This window comes from Mastigoproctus giganteus, chromosome 14 (genome assembly GCF_048544385.1).
Source record: "Mastigoproctus giganteus isolate SK-2022 chromosome 14, ASM4854438v1, whole genome shotgun sequence".
Classification (NCBI taxonomy): Eukaryota; Metazoa; Arthropoda; class Arachnida; order Uropygi; family Thelyphonidae; genus Mastigoproctus; species Mastigoproctus giganteus.
Window position 1 is genome coordinate 10,314,510 of NC_143588.1, and position 18,737 is coordinate 10,333,246.

The 18,737-nt window shown below is 36.7% G+C and overlaps 1 protein-coding gene across 3 annotated transcripts in view; it reads left to right on the forward strand.

Moving 5' to 3' along the window:
- LOC150074975 (ATP-binding cassette sub-family C member 1-like) overlaps positions 1-18,737 on the forward strand; it is an 889,139-nt gene that overhangs the window by 301,657 nt on the left and 568,745 nt on the right. For all 3 annotated transcript variants that reach the window (XM_090388347.1, XM_090388349.1, XM_090388348.1), the window contains one exon: positions 12,481-12,669. In XM_090388347.1, coding sequence (XP_090244473.1) covers positions 12,481-12,669 — 189 coding nt within the window. The remainder of the gene's footprint in view (positions 1-12,480; positions 12,670-18,737) is intronic.

Genomic DNA, 18,737 nt, shown 5'->3' on the forward strand with positions numbered 1-18,737 from the left:
AAGGGCAGGACTATAGGAGAATGCTATATAGTTATGAAAGGATGTCTAAGTGATAAAAATATATAAGTGTACTGTACTAATGTAATACATAAAGAAAGATAATCAGACTAGAGGGTGGCATAAGAGAAATGTAATTAAGGTGTAAGTAGTATATAATTGGAAGTGAAGTTCTGTATTAATGTTTGATAGAAAGAAATGACCTATTAAGTAATTAAGAATTGTTAGCGATTGGGCAAAGGTTTCCTAACTAGTGTAAAGTTAAAAGTTGAATTTGGAATTTTTGTTAATGTTGATTTAAGGTGAATATATCTGATTGGAGTATGATTTGATTAAACAGGTAGGCTATTAAGGAGTTGTGGAATTAATTGATTGGAAGGGTACGATTTAATTTGGTTGATTAATGTTGACTGTTAACCTGGCTATAAGGAAATGTTTGATTGAATAAATGTACTTTCCTTACAATTTTGGAAACGAACTCTTAATGAATTTTGTTAGCCAGCTCATTGGCTGATAGTTGGTCGTTCATTTATAAGGACTGTTTAGGAGTAGAGAGAGAGAGAGAGGGATTGTGTGAGGTGAATACCATGACCCATCGAAGCCTATGTAGAACATGAAGAGACACAATGCTAATGCTAATGCTAATATATAAGATTATGTATTAGAAATGGATAATTGTTGGTGAAATGATTGATTTGATATCACGATTATATACACATTTAAACGTTAGTATGATAACAAGTCTCCAACTAAATATTGTATTCAGATCAATGTTATTGCAAGTCTTCTTATATATGATATGTCAATAAACAATGTTATATTCTACATTCATGTGTGTGTGTCTGTCATTCCGAAACTCAGCCAGTCCAGTGGAAGAATACCTAATATAATTGGGGTCCCCGTGAGTCTGGGATTTTCTGAGATCAATCAAGTCAGGTGTTAAAGTGGGAGGGGTTTATAAGGTGATATATAAATATAATAAATATAATAAATAAAATAAATTAATATAATATTATAAGTTAACATCATTTACCACCCCCCACAGTATTCCTTCAATATCATACATCAAATCTCAAATTGACCCTACTATAGAATATTGTTCCCACATTTAGTACATTTAGAAGCCTCAGAGAAAGCTACTAAATATGATTCTAAAGAGCTCAGTTAGGTTAATTAATGACCCATCTCTTACAAAACCTCTGTCTTATTCTGTTTCAGCTGCATGCATTTTCTATATATACTTCCATGAGCTATTTTCTATATATACTTCCACGAGCACTATTTTCTATATATACTTCCATTGTCTGAATTGGCTTCTATAATTCTCCTCCTCTGTCTCTTAGACATATGCTGCAACTACTCCAGATCCTTTTAATGTTCCACTTGAAAGTTACAGAACCTACTTTTCTTCTTTCTCATTTGTTTCTTCAACTTTGTTTTGTGTCACAACCACTTTCCTACATATTTCTTGAAAATTGCAATCTACAGAAATTAAAGTCTATTGTCAACATATATCTTCTTTCATCTTCAACCCATGCACAATATTAAGTACTGCTGATACTTTTCTTGTTTGTGGTTTTCATTAAAAAAATTAAATAAAAAAAAAAAGTCTAATGTCTGGAACCTAGATACCTGCAAGGAAATATGAGATGTTTAAGGCTTTTAGTGGGTTGAGTAATCTAAATGTTGATGGTATTGTCTTGTTCAGATGTCATAATAAGTAGGCATAAATTTACATTGAGGAAGGAAATTTTCAGGGTAGATGTGTGGAAAATTACTTCCATTCAGTGGGTAATGGATCATTGGAGCAAATTTGCATCTGGTGTTATGAAAGTGTGCTGTTTAAATAAATTTAAGTCTAGATATTCTATTAGAGCTGTTAGATGATATGTAAAATATGATTTTTTTTTTTTTTTTTTTTTTTGTCAATGCAATAAGCTTGATTTATTGAATCATTTGCTATTACACTATTACTAATGTACATGTAGTGTAGCAGGACTGGATGTTTTGTTTGTAGCCAAGCTCTGATTGTGGGAATGAATAAGCAATATGGTGGATGCATAGGAACTAAATGGAACTAAATGCCCTCATTTCATGCATAAAATTTGTTGCTTTTTTGCTCATGTTTTTGTTAAAAATCAGTATTATCAGTATTTGTAATATATATGAAATATAACATACTGTACAGTAACTCACTTGTTAATCTTATTTACTCAAGAAAGGTACATTCATCCCTTGTAAACACGTCTTTGAGGCCATTTAAATGTTCCGACTGTCATATTTGTGTGTGTTAATTCTGCTCCTTTGCATGAGTTCATTTTTCTTAGCAGAAATGGTTACTGAAGATTCTAAATGGCTAAAAGCTTACAATAGTCTTGGTTGCTTCTTGTTTTTAAGACTATAATATTGGCCTTTCTTCCACTTTGTCACGTATTCTTTAATTTTCAAAGAGTTCTTTGGGAGGCAGATCCTCACCACACGATTTGAGTAAATGAATTGTATCAAATATCATGAACACTGTCCAAGCTAGCCTCTTTATGGTCTGACTCTCCTAGTGAAAAGAAATTTTTGATGCAACCAGGCCATAGTTTTCTCTAAGCTCCATTTATATTTGATGTCCTAACCTTTGTTCCAAGCTACTTCTTCAGTCCCTTATTATTACTATTAGTAATGGCCAATGGTGAAAGAAAGCAAGCTTATAAAGCATCAGCTGAAAACTCATTTTAAAGAAACATATAAAGCAAAATCACTAAGTGACTCAAGTAAACACAGAACAAAGTAAAAATAGTATATGCAGTGTTTTTAAATACTAAATGATGCTTCATTTTTGTGGGAAATATTTCATTATTGATTTATTTTTACTCATTACTGCCATTTTTATTATTATTAGCCATATGGTACAAGGATGCCTGAGGCTTATGCTGCACCAGCCAAAAAGAAATTCGCAAGTTACCCTGAGAGAGAGAGAGAGAGAGAGAGAGAGAGAGAGAGAGAGAGAGAGAGAGAGAGAGAGAGAGAGAGAGAGAAAATGATGATATCCAGCTCAGGACCCTATGTGTGTGTGTGCCAAGCTCATACTCACCATATGTGAGTCCCTGGGGTGATTTAGTGGTGAGCTCTTTGCTAAAAAATTATAAACAAACTAGTGTTGAGGTTAGTGTACATTTGAGAGAACAGGTAGTCACTCAGAGATGAAATGAAAGGTTGTTCCATGCCACCATCAGTAAGAATGTCAGAGAGGTTTGATGAAGTTTGAGAAATCTTGCTGCAAAGCCCAAGGAAGTTCCTTAAAGTTGTGCAACAGATGAGGATGGCTTACAGCATAGTGAGGATGATTTGTTCAAGTGACTTGTCTACATATCTTTAAAGATTACTTATTCACCTCGGCCAGCTATTTATACCAAATGAGAATGAACAGCATGTTCAATTTGCCATCAAATTCATTGCATTCTTAGAGCAAGACGCTGACATTATAAACAAAATTTGGTTTTCTTACAGTGTGTTGCTTTCCTTTTGTTAGCAAAATGAAAGCAATGCACTGCAAGAAAACCAAGCAAAAATAACGAATAAGAAAAGTGTAAGATTTTGTGCTCTGTAGAATCCACTTGTTATCATTGACAATCCATTACATTCACACCACCCAGTGAGAGAGGGTTATCGTGTCATGTACATGTAATGGATTGTTAACTCTAATCTGATTTAATTTGCAGTGTCTCTGCATTTTGTATTTTTGGGCCTTTTTTTGATGTTTACCTGTGTCAGTAGGGTCATTTAGTGCCTTTTTTTGTTTAACAATGACGTTAACTTGGATGAAAAATGGTTTCAACAGGATGGTGCAGGGCCCCATACTGCAGTTGTCATGGAGTTCCTGAATGATAAAATCAGTGAAATTCTTGTGCTGAAGAAAATGTTTGGAGAAATTTTTTTCTGTAGCACAGGAAATTTTGGAGCATTTTATTTGCAAATTCATTCTTTGACTCTGACATATTGTTGATAAACATGGAGGATACATTGAACATGTTGTTGCACGAATTTCCCAATAACAGTATTTTATGTTATTCTAATGAATGAAATGGTGCGATGAATAAAACATCTTGTTTTTTGGGATGTTTTTTTCTCTTTTAGTGAAAGAGAAAAAAAAAATACATCTATTGGATTTATTGATTTTAGAACTTAACATTTTAGCTGTACATCAGTTTAGTAAAAAAAACAATGCAGTTCATTAAGTTATTTTTATGTAATGGTCTTTCTGTTGTTAAGTTTACATATAGAAGAGGTCTGGAGTTTTTTGTATGTTTAGGTACTTCACTTCAGGATAATTACATTTAGGCACATGTTATTCTCAACAGAATGATACAAGGAAGCCAGCTTGTACAGCAGGTTGCCAAAAACTTGCACTATCATCCAAAACCGTTCGTAAATATCCGCCATTGTTACGGAAAATTAATCAGTAAAATCTATTAATCTTGTCGAACTTCATTGGCAATTAAATTGTACTTTTAACTATACATATAACCACTTAGGTTAAGTAACATAAATAATTAGTAAAAATAAATAATTAATACATAACTTGATACGGAAGTTATATAAAGGGATTTCGTAGATAACACTCGTTACTGAAACAAATATTTCGTAGATAACACTCGTTACTGAAACATAAATATTTCGTAGATAACACTCGTTACTGAAACATAAATATAGCGTTATAACTGTGTTTGGATACAAGTTTAGGATTTAATTTTGCACAGAAATTGAAATTTTATTGAAAGTAAATCTAAATCATGACTCAAACCAGAGCAGCAAAGCAAAAGGCTCAAGCTAATGGGAATGCTGTGGCCTAGGGGAGAACTGAGGGGGGGGGGGGCAGTTGTCCTCTGAATACAGCCTTTTAAGATGCACTATTTGCTTGATGTTTGCGGAGCAGACAAGTATGGGACATGATACTGCCATGGGGGATGTCTTTGTATGTGTGCGATGCAAGGAGTGTAAGGAGATCAGGCAACAACTCAGCGTTGTTATGGGCCTATATGAGAGCTTGAAGGACAGGGTGGATGCCCTCGAAGGATTACAAGTGAGGGGCCCATCAAGCTCTCAGCTGCCCACACCAATGCCAGAGCTTGCACTTGGTCATCGCGCAACACAGCGGCAACCCCCAAGGCAGAATGCGCTGGTCCCAAAGGAACTAGTAGTTGTTGGTGACTCTATTGTCAGGGAAACAGGAAACATGCTTTGTAAAAAGGATAGGTGAAACAGGACCAGAGTATGTCTGCCAGGGGCAAAAGTTGATGACGTTGTAGAGCGGATATCATCTTTTAAGGGCACAAAAGGTGATATAGTTGTACACGTTGGCACTAATGATATTAAGAGTAGGAGACCGGCGGAATTACTTGACAAGTACAGGTCACTGATGAAAAAAAGCCGTGAATTAGGGTTGAAATTGAAAGTGTCTGCAATTCTGCCAAGACACGATAGGAGGGAGTATATGATGAGAGCCTTGTCGATCAATTCGGCCCTGGAAAGATTGTGCAAGGCTCAAGGGGTAGAATTTTTTTCAGCCTGGACTGTACTTGTTAACAGGAGAGACTGCTTCTACAGGGATGGGATACACTTAAATAGAAAGGGTGCAAGAATGTTTGCTGATGCTATCGGGGCAGTGTTAGGTGGGTCGGAAAACTGCTAGATTGGGGGGATACAAGAACTAATAGATTAACAGTAGCCACTGGCAGAGGTGGAAGTGATTCTTGCACTGCTTCTATTGGAATGAGCCGCAGCCTGGAAAATAAGATGCAGGATATTTCAGAGACTGCTGGGAATCATTGGGGTACAAGTAAACACATGGGTTGTGTTAGGGTAGCTAAGAAAAAGAACAGGTGCATGTATACTTGCGTGTACACCAATGCTAGGAGTTTAGTAAATAAATTTGATGAATTTGAGGTATTGCTCAAAACATCAAAGGCAGATATTGTGGGGATTTCAGAGACGTGGTATCACACAGATATAAGGAATGCAGAACTGGAATTTGGGGTGTACAATGTGTACAGAAAGGATAGACAGGATAGGAAGGGAGGAGGGGTTATGCTATTAGTTAAAAAATACATAAAATCCAAGGAAGTGAAGCCAGTCGACATCGCTGGACAGTGCAGTGTTGAGTCAGTTTGGTGTGACATAAGCATTGGGAGATCAAAATTGAGAGTAGGAGTGTGCTATAGGCCTAATGACTCTGATGAGTATAATAAGAAACTGTTCGGAGAAATAGTGGGCCAGTAAATCAGAGAGTCTTATAATGGGAGATTTTAATTTCCCAGATATTGACTGGAGTTTGGGGGCTGGTCACTCACACAGTAGCAAGGCTTTTGTGGATTTATTGGATGATTGTTTTCTACATCAGTATGTTCGGGAGGCAACTAGAGGGAGTAATACTCTTGATTTGATTATCAGTAGTGATTCTTCATGCATTAAGAATCTGCAGATAAATGAACCACTAGGTGGCAGTGATCAGTGTTCTGAAGTGGGAGTTACTCAAAGAGGTAACTACCATTAGGGGTAAAAGGAAGGGTTATTGCTTTCGTAAAGGCGACTACAATGGACTGAGACAGTATTTAAATTCTATACAGTGTGATCAACTGATGATATTGCCAACAGCAAATTCAAAATGGGAAGCATTCAAAGAACTTAAATTGGAAGCTACTAGGCTTTACATACCAACTAAGAAATATTGTTCAAGGTTTAGGCCTAAATGGATGTCAGATGAACTAATGAGGCATATGGCAGAGAAGAAAAATGCATGGGATACATACAAATTAACACATGACACAGACGCCTATGATAGATACAAGTTGATCTGTAACCAAGTTACAAAGGAGGTTAGGCAGGCGAAGGCAGATTACGAGAGATCCTTGGCAAGGGATGCGAAGAAAAACAGCAAAGAGTTCTTTACTTATGTAAACTCTAGAAGGAAGGGGATGAATCAGATTGGTCCACTTGATATCGATGGGTCAACTGTTGATGACCCTGCTCAGGTAGCCAACAAACTAAATGAATATTTTGCATCGACATTCACACATGAGGAGTTATTCAGCGAGGGGAATGCCAGAGGCGTATTCAACTCTAGCAGTAAGCTAGAGAATCTTGTAATAACTGAGAGCAAAGTGGAGGACAAATTGTTGAAGATAAACACAAGAAAGGCACCTGGGGTGGATGGGATCTATCCAGTTATATTAAAGGAGGCAGCAAAGGAAGTAAGCAAACCCTTAGCCATAATTATGAGAGCTTCCTTGGACTCAGGGAATGTACCCATGGACTGGAGATGTGCAAATGTGACCCCAATTCACAAAGGAGGATCAAAGGCTGACACAAGTAATTATAGACCTGTGAGTTTAACTTCTGTTCCCGGAAAATTAATGGAGGCACTGGTTAAAGAAGCACTGCAGGATCGTCTAGACAAGACTTCAGTTATAGCTAGGACACAGCATGGTTTTGTTAAGGGGAAGTCTTGCCTGACCAATTTGATTGGATACTATGATGCAGTCACAAAAGAACTGGATGCAGGGAATAACTTTGATATTATATACTTGGATCTTAGAAAGGTTTTTGATACTGTTGCACATGGAAGACTGCTGCACAAATTGGAGCAGTGTGGCATTGGAGGCAAATTGCTGGATAAAGGGGTGGTTGAGGGGGAGAAGACAGAGAGTGGTAATCAATGGACACTGCTCATCGTGGACTAATGTTATCAGTGGAGTCCCTCAGGGTTCAGTATTGGGTCCTTTATTGTTTTCTGTATTTATAAATGATATTGATGATGGTATATCAGGCTTAATGTCCAAGTTTGCAGACGATACGAAGGTTGGCAGGGTTGTCAAGGACACTACTGACACTATGCTGCTGCAACAGGATTTGGAAAGGTTGAGCAGATGGGCTTCGAGGTGGCAAATGAAGTTTAACATTGACAAATGTAAAGTACTACATATGGGAAACAGCAACCCCAGAGCAACGTATCAACTTTGTGGTACTACACTGACAGTGGTAGAGAATGAAAGGGACCTGGGGGTGGTTGTGCAGGCAGATATGAAGTTCTCTGAGCAGTGCAGATGGGCTGCAAGAGTAGCTCATGGTGTATTGTCAATGATATATATAGCAATTTTTCTAGCAGGGATAAGGAGGTGATTATTGATATCCCTGTCAAGAGCAACTATTCCCTTGTATTAGGCAATGGTTCAGGCCACATCTAGAGTACTGTATACAGGCCTGGAGGCTTCATTTCAAGAAGGATGTAGAGCTGCTGGAACGAGTACAGAGAAGGGCAACAAGATTGGTGAATGGGACAAAGGGGTGCCCTTACGAAGAAAGGCTTAAGTTTTGCGAATTACAGTGTCTGGAAACTAGGCACCAGCGAGGTGATCTGATAGAGGTGTACAAAGCCTTGAATGGTTTGAGCATGCTCAATGCTGATGGGATTCTTCCTCTTGCTCAGAATAATCACCTGAGAGGGCATAAATTCAAATTGAGGAAAGACAGATGTAGTATAGATGTGCGGAAATTTGCCTTTAGCCAGCGGGTGGTTGGTAGGTGGAACAGACTTCCATCCCTTGTCTTGGAAGTTGATAGCCTAAATAAATTTAAGGCTCAGCTGGACAGGTATTTCGAACGAACAGAGGGGTGAAGTGGAAGTGGTTAATTTTTATTTATTTATGTTACTTTTTTTTTTTTTTTTTTTTTTTTGGCTGATGCTGCATAAGCTTGCTTTCTTGCATCAAATGGCTCTACTAATGCTAAAACAAAAAAAAAATAAATAAATAAAAAATAATAATCTGTTCTCATGTCAATTGTCCCATCCCTTCTTCTAGTAATTTGTTCAATCATTCTTTAAGATTATTTATTACTCATTTCCACAACACCAGGTGTAATTTTATTCATTACAATCAATTAGTTTCTAGTTGAAAGGAAATTTTCATGTATTTATCCTGAAACTAGTTTGATGTGTTTCATCCAAGAAATAATAAGAATGCTAATAGTATTTAGTTTACTACCTATTTTCGTTATAGCCAGATGTCTAGTTTCTTGCTCAAACAATTTATAGAATCCAAGTTGTTCTTGTAAAAGATCCATTTTATATTCTAGACCATGGGTGGGCCAAATCTGCCCTGCAAACGTGCGTAATCTGACCTGCAATCATTTTCAAAATATATTTATTTATATATACAGTCAAACTTGGTTATAACGAGCATGGAAATAACTAGATCATGGCTGTAACAGGCAAAAAGCTATGATGATTTTAATTTACGCATATTCCCTTACAATCGCTCTCTGTTATAACAAGCATACTTCATGGATATACCGTACAAATTTTGGTAACTATGCAAACATTCTTAATTGTTTGGGTAGTCGAAAAAACCCAATTCTTGGTATAGACAAAAATGAAAAAGGACGGCTTAGCTTTTATGACCACCCGCATCGCATCGGATCAGTGGCCGGTTTATGACCTTGTCCTTTCAGGGACAGGGGGGGCTATACAATCGTGCAGTGGTATTCTGCTTGTCACATTACCCTATTTACAGATCGTCTTGTATTCACTTGAACCATAAATTTATTTTGGGACTTCAACAGTAATGACATTGTGGAAGAATAAACATGTTCATATATCAGCACTGGAAAAGAACATAACCGAAAAAAAAAAAAAAAATTAGAAAGTGCAAGGTTACAAACACCGATGAAGTATTGCTTCAATGGTTTCCTACACAAAGAAGTGCTGGATTTTCCATAGACCGCCTGATCTTGAAGGCTCAAACGGAAAAATTTGCTGAACAATTTGGATTCAACGATTTTGTATGTACCAACAGTTGGCTGGATAAATTTAAAAACTAAATACAAGCATATTAATACAAATAATATGTAGGTATATATTAATACTGTATTTTTTTCTCTCTAATTATATGATATTTCTTTTGTTTTTTGAATCTATCTTGTTTTCAAGTTATTGAGAATTTAAAAAAAAATAGGAAGTTGATTTAATTCATCACTGATATAGCGAGTAACGGTTATAACAAGGAAATTTTGTCAGTCCCTTGATGCTCGTTATAACCAAGTTCGACTGTATTTTTGAATTAATGGCATTTCTGACGTAATTTAGAAATACTTTGCACATCGCTATGACAAATATCGATTCACTGACAGAAATAAACAGTATCAAATCTCTCACTAAATATAATAAAAATAAAATAATGCAATTTTTGTTACTGGAATTGTATTTGTATTATGTTACTATAATTGTATTTTTATAATTTTTCCTTGAATTTGCATTTTGTTTTTCTTATTAATAAAATTAATTATATGTAATATAAATATTACAGTAAATACCATAAAAAAATGTTTATGCCAATTTCTTCATTATAAACCATTTTATTAATCCTAAAAATCATGAAAAGCTAAAAAAAATTTGGCCTGCATGGCCATTGGGTCCCCCCATCCTAGACTAATACAGGCATACCTCGGTTAACGTTACCTCTGATAACGAAGCCTCGATATAACGAAGTCCGCAATTTCAAGCCCCATTTAACATAAAAAAATATTCCATTTTTGTTTAATCACCTGAAATCTAAACAAACTGAAGAAATTACGGAAACCTTTGGGGCTTCTCGTGGTTGGTTCGAGAAATTTAAAAAACGGGCCAGGATTCATAGTGTAAAATTAACAGGAGAAGCTGCAAGTGCAGATGTTGAAGCTGCAAATAAGTTTCCAGAAAAACTAAAGGAAATAATTGAACGTGAAAATTTTCCACCAAATTTGGTGTTCAATGTTGACGAAAGCGGTTTGTTCTGGAAACGGCTACCAACAAAAAGCTTCATTTCTATTGAAGAAAAATCAGCTGCTTGGTTCAAAACAGCCAAAGACCGTTTAACGTTACTCTTTGGATCAAATGCCTCTGGCGATTATAAATTAAAATTGTTATTAGTTTACCATTCAGAAAATCCGAGGGCGTTAAAAGGTAACATAAAAATGAATTTACCTGTAATATGGAAAGCAAATAGAAAAGCGTGGGTTACCAAGGAGTTATTTACTGATTGGTTTGTTAACCACTTTTGTCCTGGAGTAAAACAGTATTGTCAAAAAAACAAATTTGAAGAAAAAGCTCTTTTGTTGTTAGACAATGCTCCGGGACATCCTACTGATCTTAACACGTTGGACACATGCATTCCTGTCAAAGTTGTGTTTCTTCCAGCAAACACAACTTCCCTGATTCAACCATTGGATCAGGGAGTAATAGCATCATTTAAAGCTTATTATCTGCGTCGAACTTTAAGCAATTTAACTGAACTAGAGGATAAAGAGGAAATGACAGTTAAAACTTTTTGGAAAAACTACACCATTAAAAACGCAATAGAAAGCATTGATAGTTCTTGGAAAGAAGTCACTAAGAAATGCTTAAATGGAGTTTGGCGCAAAATATGGCCAGAAGTTGTACTAGAAGAAGAAAATAACATCCAAGAATTAGAAATGAAGTTATCCAGATGGCTCAATCAATAGGTTTCGAAAATGTCGATGAAGAGGATGTTAGAAATTTATTGAATGCAGAAGATGATGGTTTTTCAGTGGAAGGTTTAGAAAGCCTTGTTAGCAACGAAGACAAAGATAGTGAAGGCGAAGTTAAAGAAGTACCTGCCGAAAAAGTGTTAACAACCAAAGATTTAAAAAGGTGCTTAAATGATATTGAAAACGTTTTAAATTTTTTTAGTGAAAATGATCCTGACTTAGGAAGAAGTGTTATAGTTAAGCGATCAGTGTTAAATGCAATAACTCCGTATAGGCAATTCTTAAATGAAAGGGGAAAAAAGCATAAACAATCAACTTTAACCTCATATTTTAAAATGTGATTTCACTTTGTATGTAAGTTGACTGTTTATTTAATAATACTTTTCTTTGTTCGAAAAAAAGCTTTTCATTTTCTTTACGTAGGAATGTATCCCTATTCTGGCCATAGTATTTTTACCTCTGAAAACGAAGTTTCGCTTAACGAAGTAATTTCGTGGAACGCATCCTATTCGTTAATCGAGGTATGCCTGTATTATCGCTCTTCTCTCTGCCCATTCTAACATATCACTTGATGTCTAATAGAATGTCCAAACAGAATTCCCCATACAGAAAAAAATCCTAGATAAGTTAATGTTCGAAAGCATGCTGTACTGGAGAAATTTTAATTTCACTGACACATTTTCTGAAAAATCTCTTTGCTTTTTTTCCTGTTTTCTTGTAATGGACTCCTCCTTTTTTACAAAAATTCTCCAGTTTTCATCTGTTTTTTCTCCTGCTTCAAATTGCCTGCTCTCCTTTTTGAGAGTCATAACTTGGAATCTATGATATATTTATATGAAATTTTGAAAATAATTCATTATATTGGCATGTTTGTTGTTTTTTCTAGGGATAGCACTTTGCAGTATATAAATAATTGCTATTTTTAATTCATTAATAACCTTTCTTTTAATTTAGGTTACATGGATCAGCATTATACAGTCCTGAAAAAGGCATTGATGAAATCAAGTTTTCTAGACATAAAAATAAACATAAACCTTCCATCATACCTGCCTTAGTGAAGACATTTGGTCACTTTTTCTTGCATGGTACAGTTTTTAAATTTGGCCATGATATTATTCAGTTTGTTAGCCCACAGCTTTTAAAGTAAGTTAAAAATTGAACAAAATTTGCACTTAGTTATTATTTATAAAACAGCACGATTTTTTATTTGAATTTTTTATTGCATTCACTTATTATTAATTAATAGACCTTATATCTGAAATGCTTGATTTTGAGACCTGGTTTTTGTTTGAATATGCTTTTATTCTGTTGAAAGAATAAGTTTGTGATGCATTTCATATATTTTAAGGAAGTCTTATGTTTCCCCCCCTAGAATTAAGATAATCTATAATTAGAGAGAATTAACAGCAAGAATAGAATTTGTTTCCTTAATTATCATAGATGAGAAAGAATTGTTTATCTAACCTGACTGTTGCTCCTTTGAAAATAATCATAGTTTGTTTTAACACTCGGCAAATAGGCCTACTAATCACAGCTCACCTGGGGATTCTTTTCTTTGTGATCAATGTAAGGAGTGCACCGATCTTAAATTACAATTTGGTGCACTGATGGAACAATTTGAGTCCCTGAAAAAAACGGGTGCTTGCCCTTGAGAATAATGCATCTGAGAGCCGTCAGGGACGCAAGACTCCAGCAATCTACCAAGTAATGCACACCCAATTCGTGCCTCAAAACAGAAAAACCAAGTGCAAACTACTCTGGTTAAAAGGGACATTGTTTTATAATGAGACTACATTGTCAGGGAAACAGGGAATATTTTTTGTAATAAGGATAGGTGGAGTAGAACCAGGGTATGTCTGCTGGGAGCAACTATTAATGATGTCACCAACAGACTGTCAGATTTTAAGGGGGGTTAAGAGAATATTATTATTCATGTGGGGACAAATGACATTAAACGTACACGATCTGATGATTTGTTGGAAAAATACAGGCCCATGCTGAGGAAATGCCTTTTACTACTGCTACGGTACTACATGGCCTCTATTAACTGGGTAGATATCGCACAGAAAGCGAATACAATTGAATTATGTTATACCTTTAAAACATTAATCACAGAAGCCTTGAATGTGTATTTACCATTAAAAAAGTACTCCACGAGGAGGGTTCCAAGTTGGATGAATAGTGAAGTTGCCACATTACTTGAGCAGAAAAAGGTGGCATGGAAAGGTTACAGAGCAATAAAAAGTACTGAAGCCTATAACAGCTACAAGATGATCTGTAATAGAGCCACAGAAAAGGTTCGACAGGCAAAGCCAATTTATGAGAAAGCACTAGCAAACAGAGCAAACGGGGGGGATAAGGAATTCTTCACATATATAAATGCCAAGAAGAGCAGGACAAACCAGATCGGACCTTTATGTAAGGGAAAGGGGATAGTATTAAATACACCAGCTGCCATTGCAGATGAACTCAACAGTTATTTTGCATCGATATTTACAAATGAAAAACCTTTTGTGGCAATGAGAAATTGTGGGAGCGAAGTTGAAAAATATGTAATTAATGATATTGAAATTTCTCTTATTTAATGAAAAAACCTTCGAGCCTACAGGCCAGTAAGGCTTCTGGAGTTGATGGAATATACCATATAATCTTAAGGGAGGGGATAAGTGAGTGCATTGAACCATTGAGGCTAATTATGCAAGCATCACTAGACTCTGGGGAGATTCCGTTGGATTGGAAAAGTGCCAATGTATCTCCCATACGTAAGGATGGCTCTAAGAGTGAAGTGGGAAATTATCGACCTGTCAGTCTGACTTCAGTGATAGGGAAAATCATGGAGGCAATGATCAAGGATGGAATTCAGGATCATTTGGATCGAGTTGAAATTCTCAAGGATACTCAGCATGGTTTTGTAAAGGGAAAATCATGTTTAACAAATCTGGTTCGCTATTTCGAAAGGGTCACTCACGAGGTGGATTTAGAGAATAATTTCGACGTTTATTTAGATTTCAGCAAAGCTTTTGACTCAGTCCCACATGAGCGGTTGCTTTATAAGCTGGAAGAGGTTGGAATCATTGGGAAAACCCTTAGATGGATAGCAGGATGGCTTCAGGGCAGGAAGCAGAGGGTTGTGATAAATGGCTATTCCTCAGATTGGGTTGATGGGGTTCCCCAAGGATCAGTATTAGGACCATTGTTGTTTTTAATTTTCATAAACGACATCGATGAAGGGATAGAGGGCGTGATGTCTAAATTTGCAGATGTTAAAATTGGTAGAGTAGTTAATGATCACTGTCAAGCTGAGCTTCTTCAGAGAGACCTAGATAGACTTCAGAAATGATCAGAAAAATGGCAGCTATGCTTTAATCCAACAAAGTGTAAGGTATTACACCTGGGAAACAGTAATCCCAAAATAACATATTCACTTGGTGGAGTTCAGCTAAACCCAGTTCTGGAGGAAAGGGACTTGGGTGTTACGATACGGTCAGACATGAAATTCTCTGAGCATTGTAAACAGGTTGCAAGGAAGCCCATGGTGTCCTATTGATGATCTATTGAACTTTTGCAGTTAGAGATAGGGACGTGATAATCCCATTATATAAGACTTTTGTTAGACCACACTTGGAATACTGTGTTCAAGTATGGAGACCGCACCTAAAGAAAGACATCGAGCTTCTTGAGAGGGTGCAAAGACGGGTAACTCGCCTGGTCAGATCGGCAAAAGGGCGTCCTTATGAAGAAAGACTTCGAATATGTGGGTTGCAGAGTTTGGAAACTAGACACCTTAGAGGAGATTTGATTGAGGTTTTTAAGGCTCTGAGAAGCATCAGTAAAATGACTGAGCACGATATTTTTAAGATTATAAATGATGCTAGAACTAGGGGACATAAATTCAAGTTACGGGGGGGAAATGTTTAGATTGGACTGCAGGAAGTTTTATTTTAGCCAGCGAGTTATAAAGTATTGGAATAAGTTGCCTACATGGGTGGTAGAGGCTGATAGTTTGGAGAAATTCAAAGGTCATCTGGATAGTACCAGGGAAGCGCATAGGATGATAGGTTTAATTTCCTTTTCTTTTATTAATTATTAGTATTTATTTATTATTATTTTATTATTATTATTATTATTTTTTTTATCATTGTTTTATTTTTTATTTTTTATTTTTTTTTCTCTTTGACTGGTGCAGCATAAGCCATAGGCTTTCTTGCATCATGCGGCCAATACTAATATTTTTGCCATATATGTTGAAAAGATATTCCACAAGGATATTCCTGTATGTGCATACGAAAATATCTGCTAACTGTCGTGATGATTTTCAATCCTAGGTTAATGTTAATTTATAAAAAAAAAATAATTAAAATCATATATTGTATTATATCAATTATACTGTCCAGATAATGAATACAGAAAGAAGTGCCCAATTTAAAATCACTTATTGCATTTATTTCAAACATTTCCTTGGTATCATGGAAGACTCATATGTGATTAGATATGCACCAGCTGTAGAGTTAAAGGAGACAATCTCAACTGTGTCTCTCAACAGCAACACAGCGGCAACCCCCAAGGCAGAATGTTCTGCTCCCACAGGAACTAGTAGTTGTTGGTGACTTTATTGTCAGGGAAATGGGGAACATGCTTTGTAAAAAGGATAGGTGTAACAGGACCAGGGTATGTCTGCCAGGGGCAAAGGTTGATGACATTGTAGAGTGGATATCATCTTTTAAGGGCACAAAAGGTGATATAGTTGTACACGTTGGCACTGAGAGGGCATATTTTCAAATTGAGGAAAGACAGATGTACGATAGACGTGCGGAAATTTGCCTAATGATATTAAGATATTAAGAGTAAGAGACTGGCAGAATTACTTAACAAGTACAGGTCACTGTTGAAAAAAAGCTGTGAATTAGGGTTGAATTTGAAAGTGTCTGCAATTCTGCCCAGACACAATAGGAGAGAGTATATGATGAGAGCCTTGTTGATCAATTCTGCCCTTGGAAAGATTATACAAGGCTCAAGGGGTAGAATTGTTTTCAGCCTGGACTGTACTTGTTAACAGGAGAGATTGCTTCTACAGGGATGGGATACACTTAAATAGAAAGGGTGCAAAAATATTTGCTGATGCTATCGAGGCAGTGTTAGTGGGTCAGAAAAACTGCTAGCTTAGGGGGATACAAAGACTAATAGATTAACAGTAGTCACTGGCAGAGGCGAAAGTGATTCTTGCACTGCTTCTATTGGAATGAGTAGCAGCCTGAAAAACAAGATGCAGGATATTTCAGAGACTGTTGGGAGTGATTGCGGTACATGTAAACACATGGGTTGTGTTAGGGTAGCTAAGAATAGAAACAGGTGCATGTATACTTGCGTGTATACCAATGCTAGGAGTTTGGTAAATAAATTTGATGAATTTGAGGTATTGCTCAAAGCATCAAAGGCGGATATTGTTGGGATATCAGAGATGTGGTGTCACACAGATATAAGGAATGCAGAACTGGAATTTGGGGAGTACAATGTCTACAGAAAGGATAGACAGGATAGGAAGGGAGAAGGGGTTATGCTATTAGTTAAGAAACACATAAAATCGAAGGAAGTGAAGCCAGTCGACATCGGTGGACAGTGCAGTGTCGAATCAGTTTGGTGTGATATAAGCATTGGGAGATCAAAATTGAGAGTAGGAGTGTGCTGTAGGCCTAATGACTCTGATGAATATAATAAACTGTACAGGGAAATATAAGAAACTGTACAGGGAAATAGAGTAAGCCCAGTACACCAGAGAGTCTTATAATGGGGGATTTTAATTTCCCAGATATTGACTGGAATTTGTGGGTTGGTCACTCGCACACGAGTAAGGCTTTTTTTTTTTGGATTTATTGGATGATTGTTTTCTACATCAGCATGTTCGGGAGGCAACTAGAGGGAGTAATACTCTTGATTTGATTATCAGTAGTGATTCTTCATGCATTAGGAATCTGCAGATAAAGGAACCACTAGGTTGGCAGTGATCACAGTGTGCTGAAGTGGGATTTACTCAAAGAGGTAACTACCATCAGAAGTAAAGGGAAGGGTTATTGATTTTGTAAAGGCGACTACGATGGTCTGAGACAGTATATAAATTCTATACAGTGGGACCAACTGAGGTTGTTACCAACAGCAAATTCAAAATGGGAAGCATTCAAAGAACTTATCTTGGTAGCTACTAGGCTTTACATACCAACCAAGGAATATTGTTCAAGGTTTAGACCTAAACGGATGTCAGAAGAACTAATGAGACATATGACAGAGAAGAAAAATGCATGGGATACATATAAATTAACATGTCACACAGAAGCCTATGATAGATACAAGTTGATCTATAACCAAGTTACAAAGGAAGTTAGGCAGTCAAAGCCAGATTACGAGAAATTTTTGGCTACGGATGCAAAGAAAAAAAGCAAAGAGTTCTTTACTTATGTAAACTCTAGAAGGAATGGGATGAATCAGATTGGTCCACTTGATATCGATAGGTCAACTGTTGATGATCCTGCTCAGGTAGCTAACAAACTAAATGAATATTTTGCATCGACATTCACACATGAGGAGTTATTCAGCGAAGGGAATGGCAGAGGTGTATTCAGCTCTGGCAGTAAGCTAGAGAATCTTGTAATCTCTGAGAGTAAAGTGGAGGAGAAATTGTTGAAGATAAACACCAGAAACGCACCTGGGGTGGATGGGATCTATCCAGTTATATTAAAGGAAGCAGCAAAGGAAGTAATCAAATCCTTAGCCATAATTATGAGAGCTTCCTTGGACTCAGGGGAGGTACCCATAGACTGGAGATGTGCGAATGTGACCCCAATTCACAAAGGAGGATCAAAGGCTGACACAAGTAATTATAGACCTGCGAGTTTAACTTCTGTTCCCGGAAAATTAAGGGAGGCACTGGTTAAAGAAGCACTGCAGGATCATCTAGACAAGACTTCACTTATAGCTCCGACACAGCATGGTTTTGTTAAGGGGAAGTCTTGCCTGACCAATTTGATTGGATACTATGATGCAGTCACAAAAGAACTGGATGCAGGGAATAACTTTGATATTATATACTTGGATCTTAGAAAGGCTTTTGATACTGTTGCACATGGAAGACTGCTGCACCAATTGGAGCAGTTTGGCATTGGAGGCAAATTGCTGTTACGGATAAAGGGGTGGTTGGGGGGGAGAAGACAGAGAGTGGT